Source organism: Calliphora vicina, chromosome X, assembly GCF_958450345.1.
Source record: "Calliphora vicina chromosome X, idCalVici1.1, whole genome shotgun sequence".
Classification (NCBI taxonomy): domain Eukaryota; kingdom Metazoa; phylum Arthropoda; class Insecta; order Diptera; family Calliphoridae; genus Calliphora; species Calliphora vicina.
The window spans coordinates 7,292,872-7,315,040 of record NC_088785.1 but is presented as its reverse complement, the minus strand read 5'-3'; the positions used below and the strand labels follow the sequence as shown (position 1 = coordinate 7,315,040).

General features: G+C 28.1%; 1 protein-coding gene across 10 annotated transcripts in view; it reads left to right on the top strand.

Annotated features, from left to right (window-relative positions):
• The window catches only part of PMCA (plasma membrane calcium-transporting ATPase 3), a 141,701-nt gene that overhangs the window by 80,862 nt on the left and 38,670 nt on the right, over window positions 1-22,169 (top strand). For 4 of the 10 annotated variants that reach the window (XM_065514648.1, XM_065514650.1, XM_065514649.1 and 1 more), the window contains one exon: window positions 13,602-14,225. The exons of 3 other annotated variants lie outside the window; for them this stretch is intronic. In XM_065514648.1, coding sequence (XP_065370720.1) covers window positions 13,602-14,009 — 408 coding nt within the window. In that variant the 3' untranslated portion in view covers window positions 14,010-14,225. Of the gene's footprint in view, window positions 1-4,560; window positions 4,573-6,991; window positions 7,501-13,601; window positions 14,226-22,169 lie in introns of those variants that run through there. 3 more of the 10 variants (XM_065514652.1, XM_065514651.1, XM_065514657.1) reach the window with 2 other exon arrangements.

Genomic DNA, 22,169 nt, shown 5'->3' with positions numbered 1-22,169 from the left:
AAACCATTATTTGACGCACAATTAAATAATTAACCAGTGGTGTAGTGAGTACAACGTTGACTAGCAGTCGGAAAGTTGTTGGTTCGACACGTGGCTGCGACTTACATAATTTTATAAATAACTCTACTAACAAAACAACTTATTTCCGTCCAAAATATAAAGGATTACTTTTGGGACATCGCGAACAAAAATAAGTACTTCTTCCAGTAGTATAATAAGTAATCTAATTGTCAAATTCCTCTTATTTTTCGGCTTATTTTTTTGAAAATTCTAATAAGTTAAGTAAACTATATTTGTCCAATTCACAACGTAGTTGTATGTTGTACGTTGTATGATACAACTATTGTGGTTGGGAACACAGATTTAGTAAAGTCGTTTGTTTACCTTGTCAAGCCTTGAAAATGCCAAAAGAAACAGATCAAAACAAAACTTTCCAGAGTCTATTAATATGTAAAATTAATAGTGCAGCGAACAATAGCAAACCAATGTTTGAATTGTGTAAAAATGCAAACAATTGACAAATATTTAAAAAAAAATAACGTTTTTCATAAATTAAATAAATCAACTGATTTCAGTGTTACCGTTTGGTTGTTATTTTACACTAAAATTAACAAATTCTTTTGTTTATGTATAAATATAAACTTTTGGTAACACTTAAATTTTCATACAACATTCGAAAAACATATGTAAAAATGTTGTAGGTGTTGTACAAAATATTTATATAGAAATTATCAACAACATTTGTACAACTATTGTAGATTCAGACGACTTATAACTCATAAGACTGTACAACGTCAGTTGGGAATTGAACAATTGTGTTTTCATTATTTTTACGATAGTTCCAGCTACAAAAGGAAGTTGACGAAGAAAAAATTGCAAATATACTTTAACGCTTAAATAAACACAACTTAAATTATTGTCGCTAACATAACGAAAAAAAAACTACTTAAAGTAACAGATGATTTCAACCGACAGCGAATATCATTAAAAATGTTACTGAATAGCAAATTCGATAAATTTTCGTTATATTTATTTTAACGATACGATTATCATTATTAAAGTTAGTGAATCGCACTACTGCTCTCTTCCAATACAAATGGGGTTTTCAATTGCACATTTCGTTTTCTCGAAATATATTTCTGTTAAAATATATACTGTAACTTGAAATATAGTAAATACAGATCTTTTTAAAAATTTAGTTTCAGAAACACAATACGTTTTCATGTATTTTTTTAAATTTTTTTATTAACGACTTTTATATATCTAGATTCTAGACCCTACTGTAACTTGAAAAAAAGTTTATAGTGACCTTTTAAACATTTTTTTTTTGGAATCGGAGACACCAATTCTATATAAAAAGAGCGCCAAATAATTTTGTCCACCTAGATTTTGATTTGGAACCGCAGTGGGGGTAGGTACTAATTTATTCTTTCATGTCAAAAAGTACAATATTACTGAATTTTTCTTCCTTATTCTACATACATATATAACTGTATTTATTGATTGTAATTAAAATAGGCTCGAGAGCTATATATGTACATATATATAGCTATACATGTATATATTAAAACACATAATAACACAATAACACATAATTTAATTTTGTATAGAAATCGCGATATTGACTGTGATCCAAAAAAACTAATTTGCGAATATTAAACGTCACTCACCCTGTATTGTTTTTGAATGGTAAATACTCATATTGCAAAGTTTGAAAATTATAAAATAATATAATCGAGAGCATGGCGTCTGAAGTTTAAATGCACCTTTACAAGTGAAAGAATACATTGTTTCCAATATTTGCAAAAATATTGACCTTGAAACACTATCCCATTTTGCGGCACACTTTTGAAACAGTCGGTGTTGCCAGAGGTAAATTGGAAAAAGCTAAAATTGTTCTTATAAAAAATAAAGAAATAAAAAAACAATTTTGTCCGTATTCAATATGGATTTGGATTAAACTGATTATAGTTTTCCTGTTCAAGATTATGGCACTCGATAACGATCAAGGCTACCGATTCGTAACTGTAAAACGGTAACGCTAATTGGGATTATTTCGCTAACGGTATTTTAGCTGTGACTGTATTGTGGGTTATTTTGGTAATGTTAATTTCGATCTAACTTAAATGATTAATAAAGTTCTTAAAAATATATAAAATATTTAACTCAGCTATTAAAATAACAAAAAATGCATTTTCATAAATAAAAACGGTAACGGTATTTACAATTATAACGGTAGCTTAGCGGTAACGGCAATCGAGCTAAAAAGATATTTTAGGGGAACGGTAGCCAACCTTGGTTGTTTTAAAAAATGTTTAGCACAGCCTGTTTTCATAAAATTTACAAATTTCTTAACGGACGAATCATCAACAAACGAATGGTTAAAATTTCTTTTATATAAATCTCAAACATTTATTTTTTTTTTCATATACATACATATGTTCATACTTTTATATCAAAATGTCAAATGTTCAAAGAATTTCGTTGGAAAATGATAAAATTTTTTTAATAAAGTCGAAAACAAATTTTCTTAACACGGCTCTATTGTTTTAAGAAAACCATTCTACTAACGTTTTTGATTTTATTTTTGTTAATGTCCCAAAGTGGTTCGTAAAATTCGATAGTGTAAATGGATAACGTGTTTGGCATTTCAAAATGTTGAAGTTATTACAAATTCCCTATACCACTCACCCGACCTGAGTTTCGAAAATAAAGATTATTCACTAAAATGAAGAAATTTCGAAATAAGAAATTTCGAAAATTTCAAAAAAATTTGAATCCTCAATAATTTGTCGTTAATACGTTTTTTTCGTTAAAATTTCGAAACAAATATGTTTGAGGAATTATCTATGTTTCAAAATTTCTCGAAGGTTCTTTTTACAAAGCGATAGGTGAGCTCTAGGAGCACATTCTCTTGTCGCTTTCGATAGCCGTTTTCGAATGTTTTACCCGAGAAATTATTGAGAAAACTTCGATGGTGATTTCATTATCGACATCCGTGGTCAAGTGGGCAGTTATAGCTTTCACTCACACTAATTGCTTAAAGGGTGGTCAGACGGCATGTATTGCTTGTGTTTTGTGCCATGTATTGGGACATATTTCCACATGTAAACATATACATATCGTGTGATCCATATGAAACTTTGTGTATGTAAAATACATGTGTATTACTTGTGACATTTTTGGCAATTAGAGCATGTTCTATTTTCGTGTGTATAACAGTGTTGTATTTTGAAATACAATACTGTGTGTGTGCAAAATAAAAAAAACAAAACAAAAAAGAGTAAAGAAAAATCATAACAAAATAAGCTTCATTGCATTAAATATATTTATTGTGATTTAAAAGGGTTTTAAATGAATATATTGTTAAAAACAACAAACATATAAACTAATAGAGGTTATGTCACATGCAATTACATATGTACGTTTGAACGTGGAAATTATGAATCGTATGTATAACGTGAATTTTGACATACACATGGAATTCCATATGTATCGAATACATGTCCCAATACACATGCAATTCATGCCGTCTGACCCCCCTATTAGGAAATGTACAAAAAAAATGTATGTTTTTTTTTTAATTTCATAATAAAACTAAAGGAATTTCCAAAATTCTGTGTTAATAGGGCACGATATTGAAAAAGTAAATGCATTTGAAAACTTCAGTGTTGTTGTTCTAAGCTGTAGTATTATAGCAAGTCACAATAATTCCTCAAAAAACTCCTCAAAATTCCCAAATTAATGAATTTTTTTTTTCATTTTTATAATTCCATTTCTTTTAATTTAATTTTATTTTGTTGTTCATTCCTAATGTACTTAGTAATTATTATTGTTGCTGTATGAATTTTCAATGTAATTGTTAATCCTTTTCAAATTTATTTTATTTGTAAGTAGTTAAATAATGTAGTGTTGACAATTCGTAACCACCATGCCCTCCTTATAAGTATATATAGTTTCGTAAACCATTATTATTAGGGTTAGCATTTTCATGCATTTATTAATGACATTATGAGCCTAAAAATATTTCATTTTTAATAATAATAAATGCCTTAAAATCCTAGCCCTAATTATTATTCTAATGTATTTTTCTTTGACCTTAACAAACTTTTAACCATCTTTACCCTATATAATTTAATATTTTTCTTAACAATAATTTAAAAAAAAAAAACTTTAACTATAAACCAACCTACTACTACTATCTCCTTATATACATTACAATGTGTTGTTTATTACTAAATTATTTATTTTGGTTTTTTTTAATCATATGTTGGCGTGTTCTTATTTTAATTAAATTTTGGAACTGCTTAAAACAAATAAAAACCAAACCAATCAATCCATCATACTCCAACAAATCCAACCATGTGACTGATTGATTATTGACTGAAATTGTTTTTTCATGTTGCATTAATTCGTTCCAAAAAAAAACAATACATGATATTTATTAAACCATGAAAACAAAAAAAAAAATTCAAACTGAATCCAAATTTTCACAAAAAAACCCAATTACCACGAATTCGATTGAATATAAATAAATCAAATCAACTATACTATACATAGATTTCAGTACCGGTAAGAAAAAAACAGTGTTTAAATTTTAGTTGCAGAAATAACATTTACATGATCTTTTTTACATAACAAAAAACTTCTCAATTAATTATAAATTAATAACAATGAAAAATTGTGTTTTATTTTTACATATATAAAAATTACTACCTATCTACCTACATACATACATACATACATGCCAAAAAATAAATATACGTACATAAATTCTATATATATTTATTATTTTTATTTTAAAGAAGTTAATTCATATGTTCTCGTTAACCCGCTTTTAATCTGCCGCCCGCCCCACTTATCATGGCTATATTAGACATATTTTTTTATTTGAGTCACAAGGACCCATAGTGAAACTCCTGCCATATAAATAAAACTCAAAATTATGCCAAATATATTTTTGTTATGCTATTGCAATCTACTAGTTAAGGATTACAAAAAAAAATTATAATATACGTCATATTCGCTTTTTGACTACAAACTAAAAGTTTGTTAACCTGGTTTTTTTTAAGCGTTTTTAATAATGTTTCCCTTTTTAACCCCAACAACAATAAAGGGTTAATTTTCGGACTCCGCAGTGGGGCTGAATCAAAATATCTGCCACTGATTGATCTGATTGACATCAAATTTCACTCAGGTGTATCAGAGAAATAAATAATAATTTAAAAATGTTGCACCTGTGTGAAATTGCATGCCAAAAAAAAAATATTTTGATTCCGCCCAACGTTTAAAACAGTTTAGCTTTTTTCATTAGCGAATTTTGTTCAAATACTTTTCGTTTAAATTAATAACAAATTTATAAGATTTATAAAATTTAAATAAAAAAATAAATGATGAATTACTTAAAACATAACTATAAAAATTTAATTCTTATTTTTTTTACTTATTGAATTATTATTGTACAACTAATATTTGTATTAATTTTTAAATAACTATTATCAAATATATTTCTTATCGGAAAATAATAATTCTTTAAAATAACTTCCAAATTTTGTTTAATATTTTTTAAAAAAAAATTATAGATTTATTAAAAAAAAAATGTTTTATTACATTTTTTATTAAGAGCAATCAAAAAATATAAATTAATAACAATTAATAAAAATTTGCAATTTTCTTAGCTCACAAAATCATAGTATTTTGGGTTCTTGTAAAAAACATTACTAGTATATGTATTCAGATTTTTAACCGAAAAAAAAACTTAAACCAATTTAAGAAATTATTTTTAAACAACACATGGTCATTTCTTTTCTACTGAAAGGTCCACCGGAACCGAAAATTAAAATGCTATTAAAAAATTGAATTTTTTATAATTCATATAAAGTATTATTAGCTATCCTAGTTGTTATCACGAGAAAATTTATTAAAATATACGTATATAGTCTTGCTCTTAACCACTTTTAATGACTTTTTCTCTTTAGTATTTATTTCACATATAAATCTTATGAAATCGTTTTATGAAAAACAAACTACATAATACAAAAAAAGTTAAAAGTAGCCAAACAAAACTCGATTAACAGTGAATTTTTCATTTGATTTTGTTCATGTTACAATGTCGCGTTCCGGTACCAAAAGCATCGTTTATTATCAATAATCAAAATTTAGTGGCTTTAACTAAGAATAAAGTTACTGCATATAATAATTTCATCAAACATTTTATTTTGAATTTCAAAGTGAGACAGACACACTATGTTTTTATTAGTTTAACATGCATATACAGTGAGCCTCAAAAGTGAGTAAACACCAAAAATTATTTGATTTTTTTTTAAGATAATGAAAATCTTGAAATCTATTCATCGATACAAATTTAAAAGTTTCTGATATGACAGAGATGAGCAAAACGTATGCCGTAGGAAGGATGGTAGCAAAAATGCGGCACTTGGAGATAAATAGAGATAAACTAAAGTAATGGATGTTTTTTTTAAAGAGAATATAAAGAATATTTCTATAAATCAGCTGATAAGCGCATTCGAAATTGGCAAAACAAGGGAAATATATTGTTTAAAGTAGAAAATGTTGCGGGATAGAAAAACAAAAAGTCTTATACCTGCAAGCAAACATTGAGAATTGCAGTAAAACATTTTAAAAATGCATTACCAGTGGGTCTAGTTAAATAGTTAAAGTCGAAGTTATTGTCTCGTACGGGATACCACGTTTATTTCTAATTTATTGGAAACAACTAATCCAACATATCACAAATGTGAATATGATAAATTTGTTTTTTTTTTTGTCACTTCAAATGCGTACGAATGTCGCGTTCGGGACTATGGAAATACCCATATAGTTATTTTCAAATAGCTTATAAATGTTGTTGTTAATGTATATGTACATATAATTGAAAGAGAATTAATCAAATATTTATTACAAAAAAAGAAATGCATTGTGGTGAAAGATTAATTTTTATATTTTTTGTTATTACTTTTTTACATTTAAGCCCGCGGATGCAATACGAGAGACTGAAGTGTAAATTGTTACTTCACAAAATGCAAACACAAAATAAGATACTTACTTAAGCCATTGTAGTAAATACATCATACAATAATTATAATTAACTCCAAAAATAAACCAAGCAAGCGAATTGTAATGAAATGTAACATCAATAATAATTATTAACGCAATTTTAACAAAATTTACAAAAGCAGTTATACAAAACTGGAAATATGAACAAAGAAATGAATGAAAAATAAAAAAAGATAAAAACATAAGAGCATCAATCGACTTCCAAATTCTTAACTTCTGAAACCTATTGCGTGCTTATAGATAGCACAGCAAAACTTTCTTTGAATTTTGAAATTCGATCGTATCTATTGTTATTATTGTTTGAGTACTGTGGTTTATTATATACATAGATACTTACTCGTAATATACATATGTATGTATATATACTTTGGTATACATATGTAATATCAATTTCTAATAAATACATAAATACATATTAATAAATTTTGCATTCTGGGACCAAGCAATCAACTATATTTATACAACTAATACTACTACTACTATTTTTCCTCTACTACTAAGTACTACATACAACTACTGTTTTCTACTACTACTACTACTTTTTTCTTCTTCTTCAACATTATTTTCACCATATGTGACATTGTCACTAATCCACCATGTTCGCAAGAAAACTGATGAGAACCTAAAACTTATAATAACCAAAACCGTACGTACTTCTTACTATAAACAAATTATTAAATTAAATTGTATTTCTTTTTTCCATAAAAAGGCATGAATATGTACAATGTACCTATACCAAATTATAGATTTTATAAGTATATACCATATAGTTTCTAGGTACATATATGCTACTACTACCCAGCACTGAATTCATTCAAATTACACCTTCTCCTCTTTGACCCTAATCTAATTCCCTGAGTATAAAATAAAATAGCTTTCTTTGCTGTTGTTCTTAAAAATGACATACATATTTTAGAAATGTATAGAATAGTTAAATTACACAAGTAGTAAATAATATAAAAGTTTTCCTATTCCAAATCCATACATACATACATAAGTACATATCTTAATAAATACATAACTATGTATACCTTAGTAAATTCGTGAATTTATTTCATAATTTCGCTTTAAATCTTTAAAGTAGAAATCGTAGAATCACTAACATATTTTCAGCAAAATTTTCTAAAATTTTATTTATAAAATTTTTAAGTCAAAATTACCCTTTCGAAGTGTAGAAACACAACCTTGGGTGTATGGCTACCGTATAAGTGAAAAGTCAAATTAAATAAAGTCCGTTTTTTTTGGTTTTTATTGTCATTTTTATATATTAATTGCTTCTCCTTTATTGTTCATACTACCGACATTGTTTCGAAATAATAAATAAATATCTACATATATATTATTTTAAAATTTTTGTAAACTGCTAAATTTTAACGAAATTATGTGTATGTATTTAAAGTTATGTTCGCGTACTTGATAATTTCTACAAGTTAATACTGAATTTTACTTGTTTTTGGTGCAAATGGTCTTGGAAATGCAAAATGTCTTTGATTTTTTTTTGCCATCCCACAACCAAATACAGACTTACTATTGTCACACCACTAAGCTTTGGTTTCGTGTTTTTGTAATGTAAATTGTTTCGGCATCAATCCCTCTCTCCCTCTTTCAATAGGCGAAATTAAAGTAGTGAAAAAAGTGAAATAAAACATGAAAATAAACCCAGTAAACAATTAGTTTTTATGCTTTGCAAACATTGTGTTGAACCTATAAGCCTAGTACTCTGTTTCAAGCGAAAAATTTTATATGCAACAAAACAGCTGTTGGTTTTAATTTCGTGCGAAAGAAGTGCTGCGTATGTTATTTCGTGTGGAAAAATAAAGTTGCCAGATGTATTTCACATGTTTTCCACAATAAAAACAGAGTACTGCTTTTGCGAAATTAATTCGCATATATTTCATTCCAAATATTTACATACCGCACGAAATACTAAGCTCAAAGCCTAGTACTCTGTTCATATGTTATGGTTTTTTCATGCGAATAATTTTATATGCTGTTTGACAGCTAGCTGTTGGTTTTAATTTCGTGCGAAAGAAGTGCTGCTATTTCGTGTGGAAAAATAATGTTGCCAGATGTATTTCACATGCTTTTGCGAAATTATTTCGCATATATTTCATTCCAAATATTTTATATGTAGTTTGACAGCATTTCCCACGAAACAGAGTACATACAAAGCTTTATGCTATACGACTACAAAAGCTACAAATGCAGCAACATAATTATACATATTCACCCCTATCGGCAATAACATGTGAAATTTTGTTCTCATGAAATATTCATTTCCCTCGAAGGGAAAATTGCTATCGGCAATTGATTTGTTCGTAACAGCTGTTTATTGTTTACAAAATTCCATCTAAAAATTTCAAAACAAGGGGAATTTTTTCACGTGAACAAAGTTGATGAACGAAAAAAGGAAAAGGGAAAATATTTCATGTGAAATATTGATTCGCGATAGGGGTGATTGTTCATTGTCGTCTAGGAAATGCGAAATTATTTCGCATATATTTCATTCCAAATATTTTATAAGAATGTGTAATTTTTTAAAATCAAATTCAAGTCGAATTTATATACCTGGTGGTGTCGGTAGCGAATTCAGGTAAATACGAGCGAATTCATTAATGTCTATATATGGAGTTTAACAAGGCGAATTTATTGTACAGGTGGCGTTGATATTACAACAAGTACAACATTGCAAAAACAACATTGTGTTTTATTGTTGCTTGAGGGGCAAAAATGTCAAAAACGGCTAATTAAAACAAACGAAAATTTGTGAACGAAAAAAAACAATAATTAAAAATTTGTATAATGAAACAAATATTGAATAAAAAAGTACTTAAGGGTTGTTATTTGCATTCATAAAATGTTTTGCGGTGCAGCTCCAACAAGTACATACCTCCAAAGAGTATGTGCCTAAGGCCAGTAAGTCCAGTTTTTTCCAGCTTCAAAATATTTGATGGCGCAAGGTGGTCCGCGCAAACTAGGGCTTGTCGGGAGAAGTCCAGACTGCACATTTTGCTCCACTTAAGCCGGCGGTCATCACGCGCAAGAAGCTACCGTTTCCCGGTTGTTGTTTTATTTGCATATGCAGCATTTTTTCATTTTATTTTATTTACACAAAAACTAATTCCAAATTGCAAATAATTTTAAACAACTTTTGAAAATAACTTTTTTTATGAAATTGAAAAAGTAAACAAAACAACTTTTCACATAAAATAAATTCGCCTGTATACAACTTCTGACAAGTGGAACCCCCAAGGCGAAAAAAATGTAGATCAACTGTGCTGTTAACGCCATCTGTAAAGTAAATTCGCCTTGGGAGTTTGACATTCGAAACAACTCTCTCATTGTTGAGAATGCCAAACTCGATATATAAAAAATAATGAATTTATTTTTCAATATGGGAAATATAAAAGAATGAAATTAAAAAAAAAAAAAACATTATTAGGAAAGATGTCACCACATTTTGTAATTTTTTGCTTTGCAAACATTGCATTTTTAAGTTTTTGTAATTTAAAATTTTTCGTAGATTATAAAGGAACACTCTATCCATTTCTAAAATTTACCTCCGCTCTACATTTCTTCCAATGTGTAAAATCTTGATAATTAATGCATGCATGATATAGAAAATGTAATTTAAAACGAATTTGTAATCCCTATGTTCTGTACGACTAAAACATTATGAAATAACGCGTTTTCAATTAATTCGACGTTTACAAATGAACATTGCATGTGACCCGGGTCGGTTCTATTTTGAAAAGGCATTTAAAACGAACTTCTTACAGAATAGGGGCGAAAAGGTAAGTTTCTGCATGCACAATATTTGTTTCTTTATAGTTTTTAAATTTTTATGTTATTAATGCAATTAATTTGATTTATATTTTGCCGTTTTCTTTTATGGAAAAAATATTACCCTATTTCTGCCCCCATTTCACATAAAATCCACTCAAGACATTCTCGTCTCGATCCTTAAATTATACAATTTTGATCAAAAATATCAATAGACTTCTGATGTCTATTAAGATGGATGGAACTTGGCAAAATTGATTTCATTTTTATCAATCCTATAACAAAAATGCAAGTGTGAAAAGAATTTAAGGAAAACATTACAACAGTCAGCTCACAAAATAATAAACCTTTTTCGATATTGAACTTACTAGTCTGAAAAATGTTCATATGGTTTCGCAAATAATATTGGCCCCATTTTTAAAAAATAGGTAAATAGGTAAAAAGTTAGACGCTGAATATTGGGTGCGTTCCTAAATACAGTAATATTGCTTCACTACCGCAAATTGAAACTTTGATTTACATTGATTTACGTCAAATAATTAAGCATAATTTTTGGGTCGACTATGGATGGCAACCGAACTTCATAATCGACCAAACTGAACGGAACTGAAGTTCGGTTGCCATCCATAATCGACCCATTAGTTTTCTGATGCAAAGTCGCTGAATATCAGTGATGCAAAAAATTACTTCATTAACGATTGGAATCATACGTAAATAATATGAAACAGAATAATGATAATGAAATACCGCCATTTTTTCATGAGCAACATTTTTTTAATAACTCGAACATTTTCCAACTTTAAGATTTCTTTAATATAATAAAATTAATAGATTTTTGGTGATTATTCGAACTTTTTATATATATAATTTGAAAGCAAATTTTTAATTAGGCTTATGTTCATTTTATTATAATTTATTTGTAATAATTCAAGGAATATCACTGAATACTAAAATTTTAGACAATTGGCAAATTGGAATGCATTTTCTACCCTGCCAATTGTCTAAAATTTTACTATTCAGTGATATTCTTTGAATTATTACAAATAAATTATAATAAAATGAACTTAAGCCTAATTAAAAAATTTGCTTTGAAATAATAAAATTAATTAATTAACAGCCAAGGTCGAGTAATACGAAAATTTAACATGTTATTGTAACAATTTGGAAAATGTGCTTTAGCACAATCATAATCGAAGAAGTCAAATTTTTAATACTGGATGATAAATTTTAAAAATTCCTTTGTCATCCCTGATTTTCATATTTTACGAGTATTATTGATTTGAATTTTGTGTGTTATCTCTGTCACTTTTGAAATTAATAAATTGATATATTTAGGGTTTGTAAGCTAAATTTCCTGTTTAATTATCCTGGGCGACGATTATAATTTTTGTGTTTGTTTGTTAAATTACTAATTATTATAATTATATTTTTAAAAACTCTGTTGTTCACGTTTCGTAGCGTATTTATGTGTAGATTGCATAATTCATAAGTTGACTATCATTCATAATTTTTTCATTCAATCTCTGAATTCTTATGTTTAATAAGTAGGGAACTGATTTATCCTCTTCTATCTGAAAATGTTTTTAATTTGTTCTCTTTAATTATATACGAAGTATGAAATATTATTTATACTTTTTATCTAGTACAAGTATTGAAAGGTAAAATGTGTTTTCAAACATTTTTTAAATAAATAAATAAATTAATCACAAAATATACAATTTTTTAAATAAATCAATAATTAAAAATGCGTCTGAATGTTGCAAATCTTTTGAAACAATTGCCTTAGTTTAGTTTGACAGTGGTTTGCTTAGAAAATTTAAAAAAAAAATAGATCCGATTAAAACCAAAAATTACACAGAGCAGTCAATTAATATATGTATATGAAATAATTAATGTTCAATGCCTACAAAGTTATTCTTTTTTTAAATTGTCATGATTTAGCATACTAATCGATAATGATTTCTCCAATTTGGGTTAATAACATTGCAACTGGTTCTAGTTCAAATTACCTCCAACATTATTTTAATCATTGCATTAAGATCAATTTAAATAAAATATTTTTCCATTTACTTGTAACATTTTTTGTAAAACAAACATTTATAAATTTTGCGTTATTTTTTTTTTGAAAATCAGCTAAAACAATGTTTGATTAACTTGAAGGTAATATGCATAAGAATTGGTTGTTATATTTTTGAAACAAATCTGAGAAATCGTATTCGAGCTATGTTAACTTTCAATATTTCAATTCCGAAAAAAGATATTTGTCTCAATATAGAAATTGCTAGTAACAGTTTATTCTTATATTATACATATGTACCAGAAAATATGGGTGATCCCAGAAACTTCTATATTCCCCTCGCTTTTGGTGGGGGTGGAGTGGTGTGGAGGGGGGTTGTTTGTTTGCTGTTAGTTGTATAACTCACCTTTTTCTTTGTAATTTAATACTAAATATGTTGATTTTTATTATAATTTTAAACCACTAAAATACCTTATTGCTACATAAATATTTAATTTTAGCCATTTATTTTTTATTTATTTAAATTATTTTTAATATTATTTATTTTTATTTTCTTGTTTTTGTTTGCTAATTACGTTTAAATCTAACAAATATTTATTATTTTTTATGGCATTACTTTGTTGCTGATTAATACAATATGTTGAATTTTTTTATTTTATTTAATTTTTTTGTTTGTTTCTTTTGTTTTTTGCTCGCTATTTCCCCCTTTTTGTTGTTGTTGCAGTTGCGCGTTATCCGTGCATTCCGTTCGACATTGGAAGATTTGAGTGAGCGACGTTCTATACATAGCCTGCACAGCTTACGTACACCACGCACCGCTAATAACCCCTATGGCGCAGGGTTTATCCCGCATTACAATAGTAATTTATTAAACCCTAACTACAATAGTTTTACCCAAATGCCTCAGCAACAAGCCAAGCAGTCACAAAAATCAAATCCTCTGCAATTACCAGTTGATATGATATATATCGATGAAGATCCAACAACACAAAAATATCAAAAACGCAATGGTAGTGGTGGTGGTGCTGCCGCTGATGGTCTGACAAATGCAGTAGAGCAACAACAATTGGCTGATCAAATTTCATCGCCATCGCCATCAATACCTGAAACACACAGTGAAACACGAATTTGACTAACGAATTAACAGCAATGTTAATTCAATATTAATTAATATTTACACAATTTCTCTCGAACTACAGAAATACACACAGCCACACACAAACACCTTGAACGATCTAACATAATTCCCAAACGCTTTTTCCATTCCATACACTACCTGTATTATTAATAAGTCTATATTTAGGTCCAAAATAAAATAAAAAACTTAACACTTTTTTAAAAAATATAACATCATTGTCAATTAAAATGTGCTCGTATCGGAAACTTTTTATGTGACAAGCGGTTTACACGACGGGTAAACCTAATTCGCAGTACGCTGAATCCAGTGGTGTTAACCGGTTTTTAGGTTAGCTCTTGTTAAATGGTTAAAAGTACCTCCAACAAATAACATTTTTCTCATTTTTCTACCATTTATTGATTTTTAATCGATATAAGGTTAGTGTTTCGCCAAAAATATCAGCCATACATCGTATAATTGAGTCAACAAATTTTAAACCCTATCACCTATCAGCATTAACAATATGACGTTAAAAAGCCATCTTAATATTTTTTTGCTCACTTTTATCTGTCAACAAATTAAAACATTGGAAAAGTGAATAAAAAACAGCCTCAAAAGTGAGTAAAGACCAGTGAATTATTTGATTTTTTTTTATATAACGACAATCATAAACTCTTTCCATCGATTAAAATTTTAAAGTTTCGGTTTGTTGCTGATTATGCCGAATATTAGGTTCGATTCTGAAATATAAAGGTTTAGGTCGGACTCTAACGTTTTTCATTTTTTAAAATAAAATAATTGCTTAATTCACAACAATCTGTATCGTGTATCTTGTATTAAATACACTTTTTGTTTATTAGTTTGTGAAAACCCATTGTATATATTGTATGAATGTTTTTGAATGAGTAGTATGTATCAGTGATGGTATTTGAACTTTTATATTTAGAGCCAAATGGATGTATAAATTGTGCCAAAACACTTTTCACATAATAAACATAATTTGGATCCCTTTTTGACACAAATTTTTATAAAATTTTTTGAAAAGAATATTGGAGATTAAATTGTTGTATGTTGTTTTTAAGTTGTTTTTAATATTGGCGGGTTGCAATAAATCCGAAAGTACAAATAGCTGATGAAACAATATTTGTGTTGGAAAACATACAAATATGGCTCATTCCAGAAGATTTAAGATACTTGAAAATATGTTATTTAAATTAGCTTTTTTGATTTTTTTTTTCAATTTATTATCTCTACACATACCTCCAACTACAATTTTCATTATCAAATTTATCATATTTTACGCTCTGTTTTGACAACAAAATGTTAAATTGTCTGACAATATTTATGGTCTAGAACCTAAAAACATCAATGTTTATTAAGGTTTGATTGTTTTTAGATAACTAATCTGATTATTATTTGGCATTTGATCTTCAAGTCAAAACCGCGCCCTAAGTGTGGCAATAATAATGAATAACGAATTCATCAAAATGTATTTTAGCCTTTTATTAAATTACTTTAAGTTAACTTATGAATTTATGATCGCTTTTAAATGAAATTTTGCCTTAAATAGCTATACGAAATAAAACTTGAATTGTTCTTAATTATTTCTAGATTATTTTGTTTATTTATGAAAATTTTTCATTTTAACTGAATTTCACACAAATCTTCATAAAATGAATTAGAATATTACAGCAAACTTTAAGAAAAAAGAGCATACAAACATGTTTGGGTATATTTTGTGACAATCAGTGATTTTTACTAAAAATATAACATGTCTAACTAAATCTAATACATTTCAGATTTTCAGCCAATTACTAAACAATAATCGATCTTTAGTATGTTTAAGTAGTACTTTATCAATTTTTTTTGTACCACAGTTCTTTTCAAATTCTATTTGTATTGGTACCTGGCAAAGCTTCGTTATTTTTAAAATATTGCTCAACAAAGAAAACTTGATAAATTTTAAAATCCATACCGAAATTAATACTCAAAACTATTTTTATTTTAATATACAATATTTTGATAAGTATAAAAAGTGCCACAATAGTATCGAATTGTGCCACAAATCCCATCACTGGTATGTATAACAAGGAGTCCGACTCTCAATTTTTTCAAATTATTCTCTCACATAGACGGGTAGTATGTGGGCTCAGAGAAATGTAAACAAATTTATAGCTGTAAACCAATACAACTTTTTAAAAAAATATACTTAAAAAAAGTGTATAAGTGTATTTAATTTTTGTATGAAAATTTCCAACAACAAGCTTATACACTATTGTATTTGAATACAATAATACACTCGATACAAGGATACAAAGGGTTTTATGAATTAAGCACTGGTGTTCACACACTTTTGAACAAATTGAGAATTGAGAATACCTGTAAATAAATTCTACTTGACCATAATAGACCCAATTTTTTTATTTTCTATTCTACCATTACATTAATATTATAATTTTTTTTCCTGCTAATTAGAATTTTTATTTGTTGTAAATCGTCAGTGAAAGCAACAAGTGCTAATTATATTTTTAAAACACATTAATATATTAAATAAATTTGTTATTCAAAATTAAAAACATTTTTAAAAGAATTAAACAAACAAAATATAACAAACGATTGGATTGAATTGTTGAAACATAAATACAAAACATTGAAAACCAAACAAAATTGTACTTTTATTTAAACAAGAATTAAATAAATAAAACTTTCAGACTTAATTTTTAAGTAAAAGAAAAAAGTGAATGCTTTTTTGTTTTTGGAAATTCTTTTTTATCGTTTTGTTTTAAGCAGACATGGAACAATTTTTAGTTTTATTTAAAATAAATAAATAAAAATATAAAATTTTAAAGAATTTAATTTTTTCCAAAACAAAATTTTCCAATATTTAATTAACATTTTTATTTTTGTTGAATTTTTTTTTTTTAAAAGTAGTATGCTTTTTTAAGTTTTCCGAATTTAATACTTACTTGATATCAAGTTATTAAAGAAGAAAAATATAAAAGAAGTGAAACATAAATATTATTCTTGCGATAACAATAAAATAAAGCGAAGAAGAAAATATTCAATGTAAGAAAAGATAAAATCACTGTTACTTGTTGATGTTTTGTCTAAGATTTTATATTTTTATTAATAAAGTGCGTGTGTTTTGTATAATATCATTAGTTGACCTAAAATCTTTTGGGAAAAGGTTTACTGATGATCTGGCCTAAGCAACCAGTTCTTGTCCCGCAGTTACATTCCAACTGATCGGGGTTGTCATAGAATCCAATCATGGTCGGAATCGGTTTTGAAAACGACAAAAAATATACATTTGACTTATGAAATCCAATGTAATTGTTTGTTTAATCGATAAAGAATTTAATTCTAGATCGAATATAAAACCAAAAACTTTCGATTTCACAAGACCAATGTACTTTTTCAGTCGTTTTCAAAACACAGCATTTCTGCTGATGTTTGTATCGCTAAAAAATGTGGATCAAGCAACTCAGAAAGTTATTAAGATATACATTGGTTAGTAATGTCTTTCAGGCTGTCCTGCTGGCTGATTTTCCATTATATGGCGCATGTTATTATTTTGGAACAAGGACGAAATCTATGATAATGAACAGTTCATTATTTCATCTAACGGATACGGTTTTTTACCCGTAACTCATGATTTTGGAAGTGTTTGACAAATACCAAAAAAACAATATCACTTCCCAGGTATTTCTACTTAATTCTTAGCTGTATCACTGTGTAAACAATTTGGGGTAAATATAATACCTAGTTTAAAATAATGGAATAAGTTTTCTTGTTTTTTGTCCCGCATGGGCCCATATGTTCAACCCTAGTTGAAACATATGGGCCCATAATCATAGTCAAACACTAAAGTCGGTTCTTTTTAAAAACAACTTTAAAATAAAAAACAGCTTTTTATTAATTTGCAACCATAGTCAAAATTAAAGTATGTTTTAAATTGAACCGACCAAGGTATATTAATTATTATACCTTGGAACCGACTTTAACTGGGTGCCACCGCAAATGTAGAAAATGTTTTCATACAATATACAACAAAAAACAGACAAGTGGCAAGGCTGAACAGCTGACATACAAAATTAAAAGAAATCCAAAAAACGTAAACAATAAAAGTAACCGGGACATCTAAAGAAAGAAAGTTTTTTGTTGTGGAAAAATGGAAAAGATAAGATTTGGTACTAATTTTATTGATAACTGTTCAATAATTGCAAAATATCTACCAATATCTTGTAACTTAAAAATTTTTTACTTTGTGACGAACTTTTTTACTCGGCGAAGAACAGCAGATGCTGTTGTTAAACGAGTTAAAAACAACTTCAGCTAGTTTTATATTTAAAGTCGACTTCAGCGTCAGAAGTATACTTTAACTTGTCTATTGGTGTTTTCTTTTCTGACACAAAATGTTGCCTATATATTTTGTACCATTTATTAAATGTTACCCATACCCTAATAATGTGTTGCATTTTTAACGATCACAATAGAACAAAAATCATTACCATTTATGCACTTTTCTTTTATATAGCTTCTAAATATTATAAAACTATACTTTTTGCTTACATAAAAAGTGGTGCATTTCTAACCCTTTGTTAAAATTGAGGGTGAAACATGTTGCATATATTCAGGGATTTATGGTAACATTATTAGAAAAGAACACGACCAAACTACATTTTTTTCAGAAAAGAACACAAAGAAGGGTAAAAGGCAGAATAAATGCATCATTTATGCCAGAAAAGAAAACACCATATGATAGACCTAAAGTCCACTCTTAAGTAAAGTCGAGTTTAATTCTCTTAAAATGTACTTTATTTTTGACTATGATTATGGGCCATGGTTGTTAACCATTTATTGAATATTTTTCTGACAACGTTGTAAGATCTGACAACCGTGTATCAGAGGCCATAGTAGATTTGGCTTTGCTCTCACTGAGGTGATGCCAAGGTGACGACAGAACTAAAACAAATACAACGTGTACAAAAACAACAGGTATGTACTTTGTTTTTGTTAAAAGATATTTTCGTATTTCTCGCCACAACAAACTTATTGGTAACACCATGCAACAAATGAAGACTTTTGGAAAAACACACGATCATGACAGTATACGTTCGACTCTACTACCAAAGGGTAGTAAAACTCTATACTCAGTTTATCCATTTTGGTGACCAATTTTTTTTTATGGGCCCCCAAAGATTCTGAAAATCAGTGGGCCCTCATAAAATGGTGTCATCAGTTTTTGACCAACAGTTAATTCCGACTTGGTGATACCGCTTAACTTTATATGGAAATAATATAGCTAATAGTCCGCTAAACAATATTTGTTAACATTTTTTCCCAAAAAATAGCTTTTTCGTGCACTTTTTTTTGAAAAAATTAGGAAAAAAAATAGTTTTTCGCTTTTTTATAATAACTTCCAGGCACTCCTAATAAGTAAAGTTGTAGCTACGGTAAAGTTGATCAACTCTTGTAAACATATCAATGCAATCTGAACTTATCTAGGCACTCTAAATAGCTCACAAAAATCACTTTGTAGCTTAAAATTTTTTTTTTTACTATTTTTGACGCTAAAACAAAGAATTTTTGTTAAAAAAGTATGTTCGAGTGTATAATTCGCTATTGTGCTGCAATAACGAATAATGGGCAAATCATTATCGGTATGATCCGGGCCCATCACGTACCCAATCTTAATCACGCAAGACCGGCTTGATGCAAGATATGAAAAAACGTTAAAATTTTTGAAGGTGGGCAAGGTTTGTGGAGCTTCCGAAGAGTAAATATAAGCATTTTATTATCGGTGGAAACCTTATGACTTGAAGATTGACATTTTAGTGAAATGAATTAATTTTGTGTTTTTTCGAATGTCATTTACCTTAAAAACTAAAAAGATTTTAATATGGTTATTTTCCATCAAGAAAAATATAAACTTTGAATTAATGTAAAATTTGAACGGTTACGGACATGTCAATAAAATTTGGAAGTAATATAGATCCTAATGTTCTTAAATCAATGTCATGACTTTTATTGCCATTCTTTGTTTTAAACACCAAAACTCCTAAAAACGGGAAAATGTGTTCCAAAAACTGAGTTTTTTTTTTAGAAAAGTGAACACTTTGACGTTATTTACAGTCCCAGCAGTTCTAGGAGACAGTACCGAACTAGTGATTTTACCCATCATTTAGGGTGGGAGCTAGTTACTTCAATAGCCACGTGACTAGTCATTTTAACACGGGCATGTCCTAGACAGGGGGTGAATTGTCTCTTTTTGATTACAATGGGACTGTCTAATAGCTGGTCCAAAGTAGGCAACGCATTGTCTTCACATACTGGTTGCCTTACTAGCTTTGTAACTGGTTACTTGATCAGCTACTTGACTAGTTATTTTAAAACGTGCATGTCCTAAGAAGGGGTTCAATTGACCCTTTTGATTACAATGTGACTATCTGATAGCTGATAGAAAATAGTCAACGCTTCTGGTGGGTAAAATAAAGTGCAGTACAAAACAAAAGTTTGAAGTGACTTCACCATAGGTTACTAAGAGACACTAAAGTGACTATTGACTTCATGCTATGTTACATGTGATATCAGTATACTTAAGCAAAAATAAAATGTATGAAAATTATATCAACACAATTTGTAAAAGACCGGTTTGTACGAATTACTCACAAAACATTTAAAGTGACTTAAGTGTAAATTGTCTTCACGCTAGATTACTTGTGCAAAAAGTGCACACACGTGTCAAATTACCAAAATATATAAAATGGAGTCAGCCAAGTGATAAGACATTTGTGACATTGACTACTTGCTTAACTGCTGGGGTATTATAGCAAAAACGTTTTGTATGTATATAATATGAAGAGCTTTTGAGGATCGGTGCTTTGCGTTTTTAGAATTTTTCTCAAACCTAAAATTTTGTTTCAAAATTGGTCAAGTTTGAATAGGGCTGGAGGGGGCAATGTCCGCTTAAGTGAGTCAGATTTTACTTTATACGTTTTTGCATTAAGTTCTGTTTCCAAATCATAAAAAAATATATGTATATTAGAGTGCTCCAAAAAAATAAAATTGCGAATTTTGACTAAAATCGGAAAACGTTAACCCTTAAATCGTGAAGGTCAAAGGTCAATTTGTTCAATATTTGGAATTTCTCATGGAAACTTAGCGAAACGTTATTTATTTTTCGGCCGATTTTGATGAAACTTAAGAAATATATAACACAAAGAAGTATTTACAAAAACAGTAGAAAAATTAAAATTAACCCTTAATAGCACTTAAAATGAGTTAAAATGACCCCAAACTTCTAAAACCATAAACAAAATTGTCAATTTCAATAGTGCTGATCAAAAATTGTTTTTTTTATAGGAAAGAAACTTTAAAATATTGTATTGTGTATTAGAAAATTGTACTACTAAGCCACTTTGAAACATGTTCACATTTTTGTTCAATTTTGACCACACATTTTTCAAAGGACAAAATATTTTATTTATACCTGATTTTTGCTTTAATAACGTATTTAATATTTTATTGAGGATTTTTGAATAATAAAATTGATTTTAACCTTTTAGTGCACTTTTGATTTATTAGATTTAAAAAGTAACTCGAATGATTCAGTTTATTTAATTCTGAAAAACATTAAAGTTAGCACCATTCATATTGACTGTGTTTTTCGTGATTTTAAAAGTTGAGGTTAATTTTAACCCCAAGTGCTATTAAAGGTTAATTTTAATTTTTCTGCAGTTTTTGTAAATACTAGACTATGTGTTATATTTTTCTTAAGTTTCATCAAAATCGGCCCAAAAATATATATCATTTTGCTATCTTTCCATGAGAAATTCCAAAATTTGAAAAATTTGACCTTTGACCTTCACGATTTAAGGGTTAACGTTTTCCGATTTTAGTAAAACTTTCAGACTATATTTAAAATTACCTGGAATATAATATTCTGAATAGCTTTTGCTTAAAAATCATAACAGTAAAGAAATTCGGCTCATTCGTCAAAATATGGCCAACAAAATAATTTTTCTCGAAAATCTCAAAGTTTAAATCGCAGGTATGGAAAAACTATAGGAGGTATTTTCATACTTTTTTCATATTTTTATTCCCTATTATGTTCTCAATAAATCCCAATGTGATGATCACAAAATGATCATATACAAGTAAATATGGATATAT